General features: G+C 35.4%; 1 protein-coding gene across 1 annotated transcript; it reads right to left on the reverse strand.

Moving 5' to 3' along the window:
* Window positions 1-694: 694 nt before the first annotated feature.
* Window positions 695-12,835, reverse strand: rab1ba (zRAB1B, member RAS oncogene family a). Its single transcript, XM_073836373.1, is given in 7 exon segments — window positions 695-3,032; window positions 3,035-3,116; window positions 4,042-4,173; window positions 4,910-5,005; window positions 5,225-5,320; window positions 5,505-5,577; window positions 12,520-12,835. Coding segments are annotated over 7 exon segments (603 nt in total). The 5' UTR covers window positions 12,534-12,835; the 3' UTR covers window positions 695-2,922.
* Between the last annotated feature and the right edge of the window lie 677 nt (window positions 12,836-13,512).

Here is a 13,512-nt window from a genome sequence, read left to right on the forward strand (position 1 = left end):
TGTAAACTTTTGAACAGGGTAATTTTTATAAATTCAACTATTATTTTTTCTTGTGGACTATATGTGAACATCTTTCATGTGAAATCTCTCTTATTCAGGTCAGTACTAAATAAAAAAATAACATACGTTTTTTTTTATGATCCCTCTTATTTTGGTAAAATAATTAACATTTTGCATATTCTGCAAGGTGTATGTAAACTTTGGACTTCAACTGTGTATTATAAAAAAATATTCAGTATAAAGAAGTATATAAACAACAAATAACACTAGTCTGGAAAGTCAGATTAGTTAGCTTGATGGGAAAATCTCAAAACTATGACACATGACTATATTTTGCAAAAAGAAAATGTTAATTGAATACTTATTTTGCATTACAACATTATTTTCATGACAACCAAGCAGATTTCCTCCACCAATTCTCATTACTATAATGCACCCAGATGTTTCACTGTTGAGAGTTTATCACTTTTCTACATTATACTGTTTTAGAGTACTTAGAATCATCAAGTCCAGACAAGAACATTATATTTTTACATATATTCTGTGGTTGCCACAGACATGTTCCTGACAGGTTTTATGCGTTTCAACTTTCAAAATGATCAGTCGTCAAATTTCCCTCTAACACAGGAAGTGATACTTACCTCCACCCACGCATTATTTCACTCGACGTGAGAAAAGCAAGCAGAAAAAGTCATTTTTAGGTCTCATGTTGATCATTTTATTATATATATTTATAATATGTACAGAGAAGAGAAAACAAGATCAAACCCAGCTATGAAACAGCACCGGGGTGAGCAAGCAAAGGGGGATAGAGAAAGAGCGTGTATATTAGACAGGGAAACTACTAAAGAGGTGCTTGCCATTTTACCATCGCCGTGTCTTAATTCAAAAAATGAGATGTGCAAATGACATGGGTAAAAAGTAAAAAGACGAAAAGCATAAGAACGCTCCATCACATTCATAAGTAACCACCCCCCTCCCCATACCCTTCATCTTTCCGATAACCCCACACACGACCGCAAAATTCATAGATCGAAAGAGAGCAGACGTTCTGAGAAAACAACAACCCTTCCGAACGCATCCCAAAAAAGCACTTGTTTAGTGTGTGAATGAGTGCAGGGTTTAAATGAGACTTTATTTTCACACAGACATAACGCGGGATCCACGACGGACCGGTTTTAAAATCAAAAGGAATGTTCCCAAACGCAGTTGCCCCTTGCCCGACCCTCCTTCCCAGCCATTGCACACGCACCCATATCCCTGCTACTGCTCCCTCCAACCCGACGCTCCCAGTTCACTTACGAAAGAGTACAAGCAAATCCAGCACACGATATTAGTGACGAAAATGTTAGCATTGGCAGATGTTAGTAGTGTAAAAACTAGATTACACTGGCTCAGTGAGCGAAGGTGATCTAATATCACAATGGTGAGACTAGTTAAGACGCACTAATACTAGTGAAGTTCACAAACTCTACATTTTCTAGATCCACGTTGTACATAATAAAACAGCCAGGTCAAAAACACTGTCATCAGACCAATCATTTGCAGTTTTTGTTTGAAAATGCGAATAAGATTGAGTTGAACCCGAGTGCAGGATTCATATAAACCTCTTTGATCAATGAAGGCAACATCTGAATGAGCTTCTAGAAGGTCCATCTGTAGGTAGATTTCGAAAGCTAGAATCTAAGTGTACGAATATTTTTTATTAAAGAACATGGGAGGTCATATCCGGTCTTCTATGCTGGACCAGTCAGTCCCAATATTCCTAGATGTAACACACAATATTCCCACACAAACACACGGCACACTAAACCGGATCCATGGAACTACCACGCTTTCATTGGTGGCGAAATTAAGGCCCTTCACAAAAATATTTACCGTATGTAAATAAATACAAAGCACACAATGCATGATAGACCGTTTTTTTGGCAGCAGCGTCGACTACGGATGAAAAGTCTGGCTCGATAAGATGGTAGAACGACACCAAATTATAGATCTGAGGTCTCAAACCAAAGCCACAAAACTGCTGGCCACAGAAAGAAACAACCTCAACATGTTAAGATGGTGTTCGTGCATTCATTTTAAACCTGCGATGGCCGAACACTCAAAAGTAGCAGAGGTCACTGAGGTAATAGAGGGAACAGTAGCTTTCATTGATCAGCCTAAAGACCCCCCAAATCCAGATTATGAGCAAAAAACCACCCTTTCCGTCCCTTCCCTTCCCTGACCAGACTACATCAATGACAGCAGTAAGCCTTTGTACAAGCCTTCATTAGAAAAACAAAAACTTACAGAAAAAAACTAAACAAATCAGTCTTAAAAATCACCATAATAACAATAACATACTAGTAGGATGAGAACAAGTATAGAATATTGCCGACTTTATGCAGTTGACTTCCTTTCAATTCAGCCTCAGAAGCCATGCTTTCGCCCACAAACCTCATTCAAGTGACGACGTGAGAGAATTAGAAATACTAGAGAGAGAGGTTAACATACTTAACCTCGCTAGTTGTTTAAAAGGAGGATTCGAGAATCGCTTCAAGATCTGCTCTCATTTTAGACATCTGTTTCTATACATGGACTTATGACTGTACCAAAGCTCCATTTTGGACTTTAAGTACAGAGAGTACAGGGTTATGGATGTGGGTGGGGTTATTAATGTGCACAGGGAGGAAAAAGGGGTGAGGTGTCTTACACAAAAGGAAAGGCTAAGGAGAATAAAAACAAGACTATGGTGTCATAAATGAAGCCGTAAGGCTGTTAGACGTTGGCTCTTAATGCAGTGGTTCCTCCCGTGAGAATGCTTTTCTTTTTGGTGTGTGAGAAAATGCAGTTTGAGAGGGAAAGGGATGGTTGTGTGTATATGTGTGTGTAAGTATAAGTATGTATGTGTGTGTGTGTGTGTGTGCACGCTCAGGCTCTTCAACAGCAGCCTCCGCCAGACTGCCGCACAGGAGTGCTCTCGATCTTCAGGTTGGGCTTGTCTCCTCCGGTTGTCGCTCCAGGGCCCATGCGCTTCTTGATCTCGGCAGCATAGTCATGAAGGCCTGCTCCACATTCGTGGCATTCTTAGCACTCGTCTCAAGGAAGGGGATTGCTAAAGAGTCAGCAAATTCCTTGAAGGTAAAAAGAAATCAGATTAAGATACTTCAAATGTTTTTTTTTTTTATTTTGCCCAAGCTTGTGTTTGGCACTTTCAGATGAGGTCAAAAGTTTACATCCCCCTTTCAGAATCTGCAAAATGATGATTATTTCACCAAAACAAGAGGCGTCATACAAAATGCATGTAATTGTTTATTTTGTACTGGCCTGAATAAGATATTTCACATAATATTCCACAAGATGTTTACATATAGTCCACAAGAGAAAATATGAGTTGAATTTATAAAAATTACCCTGTTCAAAAGTTTACATCCCCTTGATTCTTAATACTGTGTTGTTACCTGAATGATCCACAGCTGTTCATGAGTCCCTTGTTTGTCCTGAACAGTTAAACTGCCTGCTGTTCCTCAGAAAAACCTTCAGGTCGCACAAATTCTTTGGTTTTTCCAGCATTTAAAATTTTTTTCCATTTAACTATTAACAAACTATTGTTTGCTTAGGACTATTTGTATCACAAAAAAAACTTATTATAGTTATCCAATTACTCAATTAATGGGAAGAATAATCAACAGATTACTTGATTACCAAAATAATAGTAGTGACAGCTACAGTTGATTTGATCAATTACATACTGGCCAAAGTACAGTCTTAGAACCTTTATAATTTTCTGGTCACTTAGAACAAGCTGCACAATTTGATGTATCATGCATGCCCAGAAAACAAATGGTGCAAGACCGGTTCATAATTAGGTTGGGGTTTTATTCAAATCTCTAACCCTTAGCATGAGCAGCAGTAAACGTAAGGGTAAGTACATTATTATGCAACCAAAGTCACAAAAATGGGAAGCAATTGGGCCCACTAGTTTTGATAAAAAGGGAACAGAGATTTCAAATCAGAAACTAATACAGATTAGAAGTGCCTATTTTGCCACATCAATACCTTGGCTGTTGTGTAGTCCACTACTTTCTTGGTGGTGAGGTCACATTTGTTCCCCACCAGCAGCTTGTTGACGTTCTCGCTAGCGTAGCGGTCTATTTCCTGTAGCCACTGTTTCACATTGTTATATGATTCCTTGAGAGAGAGAAGGAAAGAGAAAATAATTTTTAATTTCAACTTTTAATGTGATAAATAAAGCTGTGTTATCCAGGATTGTCATTGCAAACTATAAAATAAAAAAAAAATAAAAAAATAAATAAATATATATATATATATATATATATATATATATATATATATATATATATATATATATATATATATTATATATATATATATATATATATATATATAAATATAACATAAAATATAAACAAATATTTATATTTTTTAATAATTAAATATAAATATTAGCTAGGAAAATGTAAAGGAAATTGAAAAAGTTTGCCATGGCAATTAATTTCAATTTCAATTTAATTTTAATACTAAAATTACTGAAACTAAAACTTAAAAATAAAGTTAAACACAAATACAAAAAAGACAAAATCAGATAAGAAGAAAAAATAAACTAAGAAAATGAAAACAGAAATACAAAAATAAATGTTAATATGCATTTCAATAACAATACTAAAATAACACTGGTGCATCAATACACTTGAAATAACGCAAATTTGACAAGCAGGTAATCAAGTAAGACAGGTTTTCTGAGGATGACATTAGCAAATTTTACACAGCATCAGAACTACAGAACAATGCTGTAAATGCCCTTCAGAATTTTTACTGACATGACATGAATGATTCATTATCAATTCAAGTGTGCCTTGTTAAATTTAGGCCAAACAAGGGAGGTGAATTTCTCCAGACATCTCACCTGATCTGTGACATCATAAACCACAATGATACCGTGAGCTCCTCGATAGTAACTGGAGGTGATGGTTCGAAATCTTTCTTGCCCCGCAGTGTCCCACTATGAGAAAGAAAGAAAGAAGAGAACTTTAAGTAATGTGACACTATGCATGTTTCTAATAAAGGTTTGGCCCCATTTTCACATGTACAATGTAATGAGTTACTGGATTCGTCTACTGACCCAAGAAAGCAGGTCATCGTCATGTCCTGCTGTTCATACTAGAAACTGTCATAGAGCTTGTGAAAAATCTGCGTTATGAGGGAGAATGTATAGACTTACAATCTGTAGCTTAATGGTTTTGCCATCAAGTTCAATGGTGCGGATCTTGAAGTCCACGCCTATGGTGCTGATGTAGCTCTCAGTGTATGTGTCATCCTGCAAGAGCAACAAAGAAGAATGAAAACTGACCTATGCAATTTACATTGTGGATCTTATAAGTAATGTACTATAAAATACATTCAGTCAATTCTATATTATTTGCAGACTGCATATTTTCAGATTTTTAATTCATGTTTGGCAGCGAAAGCTGACAAAACGACCCATCTGTGCCTGTACTCACAGCAAATCTCAACAGCAGACACGACTTCCCTACTCCGGAGTCACCGATGAGGAGCAGTTTGAACAGGTAATCACTAAAATAGAGAAACACAACAGTAATACATTGATATAAATATATTACATTTTTGAATATCAATTTAACCTTTTATATGACATTTACAAGCCAAAGGGGTAATTATAACTTTAGTAATACCTCAAGTCTTATCACTTCAAACTGTTGTTTTAGTATTATCTATACTATTATAGTATTTTAATATTTTAAATGACCTTTGTTATATTTTCAGTTTGTTTTCATAATTCTGTAATGCTTTTTTAATAAAATGGAGAAACATAGCCGTATATAGCAAAACATTAAAATTACAATAAACATGATCATATTTTAGTTTCAAATATAAATTCAACCTTTATATTTTAGGTAGGGCTGTCAAAATTAATGCATTAATAGCGCGTTAACGCAAATTCATTTTAACGGCACTAATTTTATTAACGTGCGATTAACGCAGCGCGCATTTTCTGTTAGACCCACTACCTAGCCCATAGTTAAAGAAATGGATGCACAATGTTGCCAACCTAGCGAAAAGTGTCTAGCAACAATACATAAACACATAATTGGACAAACCTAATATAGTTTCTGAGGCTCTTCGGTTTTGCTGAAAGTGCGTGAGGTCTCCCAATGCGCGCGCACCTCCCTCTCTTTATATCTGCGTCTGCTCTGTTCAGCGAGCGGCAGTGGAGCAGCGCTTTCAGTTAAACCAGATATTATGTTGCTTCCAGTGCTTGAAGTGGGCCGGTACGCAGGCACTTCTGTATTTTATCCTTTTGCGTACTTGGACTTTTTCGTGCGTACCGGCACTTCTGCCATATTTAATGAATGCAAGCGGAGTCGGTCTATGTTAGGATTGGTGCTGTGGGGTTGATGCGTAAAGCCACATACGAGTGTGCACGCAAAAACGGCGTATTATATGCACGCCAAAGTTAATTTCAGCTTATTAATAGCACGCCAAATAGAAACAGAAAGTCGTGCTAGTGCGCATTTTCATGAGACCGGGCTCTCCAATCAGTACATTAAAACCAAAACAATACATTAAAAAATAAAAGAAGCAGGTTTTTGGGATCACATAACTTTAAACGGGTAAACTCCTAAAAAGTCAAAGGATCCTGAAGGTATTCAAACAGGAAGTTAAAAACAACGATAATAATGCAGGGAATAGTGACTTATGTCTAGATGCCGGTAAATGATTCTTTTCAGTGATTGAATCATGATCATAATTCAGGATTTTTTTCAGTTATTATTTCATATTACTTTGGTTGTCTGATAACAGAAATATTAAATCAAAACAATGGAAACAGTTTTGTTGAGAACTTGGCTGCATTAAATGACAGTATGTGGGCACCGAGAAGCAAACAAATGTAATAATAAATGTAGATTTTGCATGTTCAGAAGAAGTGAGCTGTCCTGTCCTGCAAATAATGTAAACAGGCTTGTGTAAGTAAATTTCTCAGTGCAAAGAAAGAGAAGTAATGGGAACCTGGTGTTTCTATGTTCTTTTTTCATGTGTCTAATAGACATGAACAAGTTATTTGAAAAACATCTATGACATTTGAAACAAGTTAGTCTTCATGCTCTATGTCAAGTATGGTTTCACTGATAATAAACACATATGTGACCCTGGACCACAAAACCAGTCTTAAGTCGCTGGGGTATATTTGTAGCAACAGCCAAAAATACATTACATGGGTCAAAATGTTTGATTTTTCTTTTATGCCAAAAATCATTAGGAAATTAAGTAAAGATCACGTTCCATGAAGATTTTTTGTAAAATTCCTACTGTAAATATATCAAAATGTAATTTTTGATTTGTAATATGCATTGTTAAGAACCTAATTTGGACGACTTTAAAGGTGATTTTCTCAGTATTTTGATATTTTTGCACCCTCAGATTCCTGATTTTCAAATAGATGTGTCTCGGTCAAATATTGTCCTATCCTAACAAATCATACATCAATAGAAAGCTTATTTATTGAGCTTTCATATGATGTATACATCTCAGTTTTGTCAAATTTTACCTTATGACTGGTTTTGTGGTCCAGGGTCACATATTTGCTTAAAGCATCCATATTTGTCCATGCCAATGTTGATTAGAGTATTAAAAACTTTAAAAAGTATTAATTTAAGGTACATTTAGAACAGATAAAAATGTGCGATTAATCGCGAGTTAACTCATGACAACCATGCGATTAAAAAAAATTCATCGATTGACAGCCCTAATTTTAGGACATTTACAAGTCAAATGGGTTATTAAAACATTATGATACCTCAAGATTTATTTTACCATTCCAGTCTTAAGTTTTTATTATTTACAGTCCAACCCAATAATATTCAGACACCAGATATATTTTTTTGTTGTTATTTTTTTTACTAGTGGGTACAGCAGTGAGAATAGCAAATTAGAGTCAACTGTGACATATTATACAAAAAGTTTCTTCATACAGTGGACTGCCAGTAAAATAGATACAAATTTGGGACCAAAAATTTATTCAGCCACTTTGAACTGACCATGTTTTGCTTAAGTGTTTTTACTTTAAATTAGGGCTGGGCGATAAAACGATAACGATATATATCGCGATAGACAAGAGATCGATATCAATAAAAAATGTGTTCGATAAAACGTTCGATATTTTGTATTCTTCGTCGGCCGCCCAGCCCCCCTTTAACGTTCAGTTCATAGCGCCAGATCACAATAGAAGTTAAGGTTATCTTTCCTACAGAACGGGTCCATGTTGTTGTATTAAACAAACTAAATAGCCTTATGTTATTTATCTTATTTACACGACGGCATTTGATTTCTGTCTCTACATGATCGCGCGTTTACAATGTCTCCTCACAGACCGGATCGCGGACTCCATTCATAAAAACGGACTTTACTATAGGGCGGAATGCCGCGGAATTCGTCGATTTTTGGACCAATATATCAAAAGTTGGTCTGTTAATTAATTCAGATCGCGATATGGACTAGTGTCTGTGAAAACTGAAATGCTTCAATAAGAATCCTGCATGTTCCGTTTGCCTCTATATGAATGAATGGAGGAGACGCGTTTTATTTTCACTACACGCATACTGCACACGTGACGCTCCCGCTAATTTTTGGCCTTTGCATCTCACATGAACAGACAAACTCCAATAAATACATCTCCAAAGCTGCTGTGAGTGTCACTTTTTGTCAATTTTACCGTTTCATTAGTGAAACTAGCATCATTCATACTGTTTTACACACTGAAACTTCACGGCAACCTGTCAAAATAAAAGTACGGTTTAACATGTAACAGAACAATATTAGTCTTGTATTACTGTACAGTATAATGTAGGTGTTTATATGTTCACATTTAAATAATTTACATAAAACAATATATATATGATAAAAAATAAATACTATTATTATTAAACCTTTTTTTAACTGAATATAATTTTTCTTCTATGTATTAATTAATTTTAACAGTAAAGCTCCGTTTATTTTTATTTTTAAAAATAAATCTGTGATTTTGCTTTCATTTGATTATCAGAAAAAATAAAACAAGAATTTCTGAAAAAAAAAAAAAAAAAAAAAAAAGATTGTAAGGCCCTATTGTTCAAAATGTTGAAAGTTTTGGACTTATTTTTTCACTTAAATATTTTTGTTATTACACAAAGTATAGGCTAAAGTACCGGGAAAGAAGTAATGTTGGCTACTGGCAACCAGCAATCTGTGCAGAAAAAATATAATCAGCCAAGTACTTTGCAACAACCTCTGACCTGTGGTCAAGCCGTACTTCTGGGCCATACATTAGCTTGACCATTCACTTCATCGACAATGAATGGGGTTTGATTAAGAGATAATTAAGTGTATATTGTGACTTTAGACTTATGTTTACATTTTAATTATTTGAGTTTTCCATGGTTGTTGACATTTCTGTCTTAATAACTGAGGGGATTATGATCAGAGGCAGGTTAAGTTTAAAATAAAAATGCTTGTGTAATATATTTTTCTCCTGGTCCTTATTTTAAATGAGTCATAAAAATATCAATAATTATCGATATCGACCGATATGAAACACTGATATCGTGATATAGTTTTCAGCCATATCGCCCAGCCCTACTTTAAATGCTAATGCAACCTACACCACAGACTAAACAAAATTAAGCATTGCTTGGTAATTGGTCAACAGTACTGATTGTATTGATAGTTGTGTAAATATTGTTATACTAACAGAATTTTGGTTGATTGTAATCCATTACATACCTTTCTATCAAAGTTATCTGACATTATCAAGATGTATTTGTTCTGACACAGAGTTCTCGTCATATTTTCTAAATTATAGCAAATAATTTGTGACAATGTGAGAAATGTTGAAGGTGTCTGAATAAATTTTGGCTTGACTGTAAATACTATTACAATATTTATTAATATTTTGAGTTAGCATTTTTAGTTTTCATTTTAATTTTCATAATTTTGTTATGCTTGCTTTATTTATTAATTTTTTTAAACATTTCTATTTAGCTTTCATTTATTCTCATTACGTTTGTAGTTTCTATTTTAGTAATTCTGTTTCATTTCTAGTTTTTGTTTACTTTTTTAATTGCAAGTTTTCATGTTATAGTTATATTTATTTACGCTTTAATACTTTTAGGTTTTAATAACAATGAGAACACTGCTAGAGTAGTTACATTAATCATGATAATTACAGAATATGACTTATGAATATGATTAAGTTGTTTGTCTAAAGTGAACATTTCGAAAAATTCTCTTTTCATACACAGTAAGACCAAGAGCAAAGATGTTTGAACTGTAAAGAGCTTAGTGTGCGTATTGACCTTTAGGAATGGTGTTTGTCCCGTTATGCTAATGTATCAATGACATATAGTACTGAACGAATCACATAGCACATCACACCCATCAGAGGATGAACTGATCAAATAAAACGGTGCCATTAATATTGCTTAAATGATAATTGGTTTGGAAACAAGTTGCAAAACCAACTGCCACTTCCAACCAGCCGCCAGGAATCTGCTTTGCAGTGATGGTGAAGTAGGTTAAAAACAAAATCAGCATAAACAAAGTATCCTCTGCCACCAGCTCAAAATACAGCTGAGCCTTATCCCAGAAACGGCTGTCGCAATGAAGGACCTATTCTGGTTTCTGAATTCAAGCACTAACATTAGACAGGCTGAGAAATGTTGCATCACTCAACAGTTGTGAAGCAATCATGACTCTCAGCATGCTGGTGATGATACACAGCGTGCTCACATGTGTCAAGAGAAAAACAAGAGGTGGTAAACCCACAAACAATAAGAAAACTCAATCTCCACCAAGTAAAGCATTTAAGTATTCAGTTCTATATTTTAACAAATGAATGAGTCAAACACAAAAATGCAATAAAAACAACACTTTAAACTGGATATAAGTGGGTTTGTTAATAGCAAAGGCTAATCGATACATTTTAGTGATTTTATGAAGGATGTACACGTTAGAATTTCAGTTGTAAGTTTACATTTACAACAGAAATTAAGTGAAATTTGTTTGTTTAAAGGAGTAGTTCACTTTGTCCCTTGTCATCCAAGATGTTCATGTCTTTCTTTCTTCAGTCCTACAGAAATTTCTCTCCATATAACTTCTATGGTGCCCCTGAGTTTGAACTTCCAAAATGCAGTTTAAATGCAGCTTCAAAGGGCTCTAAATGACCCCAGCCGAGGAAGAAGGGCCGGTTATTTTCTAAAAACATTTACAATTTATATACTTTTTAATCTCTACACAGAGTACACACAGAGCTGGACAAGATGAGCATTTGAGGTTAAAAAGTATATAAATTGTAATTTTTTTTTAGAAAATAACCAATCGTTTTGGTAGATAAGACCTTTCTTTCCTCGGCTGTGATCGTTTAGAGCCCTTTGAAGCTGCATTTTGGAAGTTCAAACTCGGGGGCACCATAGAAGTCCATTATATGGAGAGAAATCCTGAAATGTTTTCCTCAAAAAAACTATTTTCTTACGACTGAAGAAAGAAAGACATGAACATCTTGGATGACAAGGGGGTGAGTACATTATCTGTAAATTTTTGTTCTGAAAGCGAACTACTCCTTTAAACTGGATATAAGTGGGTTTGTAAATAGCAAAGGCTAATAGATACATTTTAGTGACTTTATGAGGGGATGTACAGGTTATAATTTCAGTTGTAAGTTTACATTTACAACAGAAATGAAGTGAAATTTGTTTGTTTAAGCATCCTGACAAGATCCAACACTGGCTCAACCAATGGCACGAGTTCGGGGGTGGGACAACCTACTTAACTGACCAATAGCAAACAGGGGAGAGTTTGAAACATGTTTGTGCTCTTGTTGCCAGTGAAATAGGTGCATTTAAAATATCGCTGATGGATATGACATGAAATCAATTTTCCTACAGGATATTCATTAAGTAAGACGTCTGTATGTATACAGATTTGAAAGCTGCCAGCATGCTACTAGGAAAACACACAAAAAATACGAAACCTCTGCCCTTCGCGACCTCTTCTAGCTGTAACACTGACTTTCACTTCACAGGCCTAATAAAAACCACATGACACTTGAATGCCCCACAATGACAAGCTCGTATTCAGTTTCAAAACACCGTGTTTAAAGTGCATAATTATGCACTCATATGCAAGATGCATTTTGACAGCCCCGGTGTCAATAAACTAACAACGTCATTCCGTCGCAACGCAACACACAAAAATGAAGTCACGCAATACGGCAAACGTTAACATTCTGTGTTGAAAACACTAAATAACGACAGGTTTTCATTTTAAATGCTTAATGCTAAATAACGCTGTCAGTTAGAGTAAGAGCCCGTCTGAATAAAGGCCAACCGAGCAAATATCCTTTATATTCGCAGTTAGTTCCGGACGCTGTTAGCCGTTCAGGCTAGACAAAGCTACTCACACTGACGCTTCGTGACTATACTAACATTGACATCCGCAACGCAAGTCTGGCCGTCAAATACTCACTATTCTGGATTCATGATGTGTTTGGGTTTGTGTCGTTGTCGTTGGGTTCAGCAGGAGATCGGACTCTTTTTCTCTGCGAGCTGAGGCGATAATGATGAAGAGGATGACTTGTACGTCTTGAATCCCGAGGCACTGGGGCTGCTTGCTCTGATTTACCCCCTCCGATCACACCTCAGAACTTTCTTCTCGTTGGATTCGGTCACTTGACGGACATTACTGGTCATATAACGCAAAACACTGTTATTTTGTTCTGCTTTTCTTCCTTCCTTCCGATCTGTCCCTCGCTCGAAGTACAAGATGGCTGCGCAGGTGCGGCAGTGACATCAGATGACGTGGCATTACGGACTGATCTCACAGAAACAACCAGAGATTCAACTCATCAAATCAACTTATGAACTTACTTGATATAAACAATTATAAATCAAATAATGAGAAAAGTTTAAATTAAATGAGAAATAAAACTATAATTACATAAGATAGGCTGTATACATTGTGTTTTGTATAGCCTGTTCACATTTTTAATTACATATATTTCTTAATGTTTAAGAATAGTGATTCTTGAGACATGGGACAAAACATGTCCAGCAATTGTAACTGCTATTAATATAATGCATTTAACACAATTATCCTCTTAAATTTAATTTGATCATTTTCTCACTACATCTAGAACAGTGTGTCCACAGAGAAGAGTTCAATCACTCATATGCTATAAAATGGATACAAATCTTTTTTAATGATCAAAAAACTTGTTTTATCAAAGGCAACACTTAATATCTCATAAGAAAGCAAGGTTGTTTTTCAGTGACACATGCATGTTTCATAAGGTTTCAAAGTTGTGTTCCCACTTTTTGTCACAGTTCTCCTCTGCAGAGTACATCAGTGTCAGACAGGCTCTGTTCATTTGTATAGTTTTAGAATATTTTAAATCCTAATGTTAATAATTCCTGTGTCACAACCATATGTGACCCTGGACCACAAAACCAGTCATAAGGT

This window comes from Garra rufa, chromosome 3, assembly GCF_049309525.1.
Source record: "Garra rufa chromosome 3, GarRuf1.0, whole genome shotgun sequence".
In the NCBI taxonomy this organism is placed as follows: Eukaryota; Metazoa; Chordata; class Actinopteri; order Cypriniformes; family Cyprinidae; genus Garra; species Garra rufa.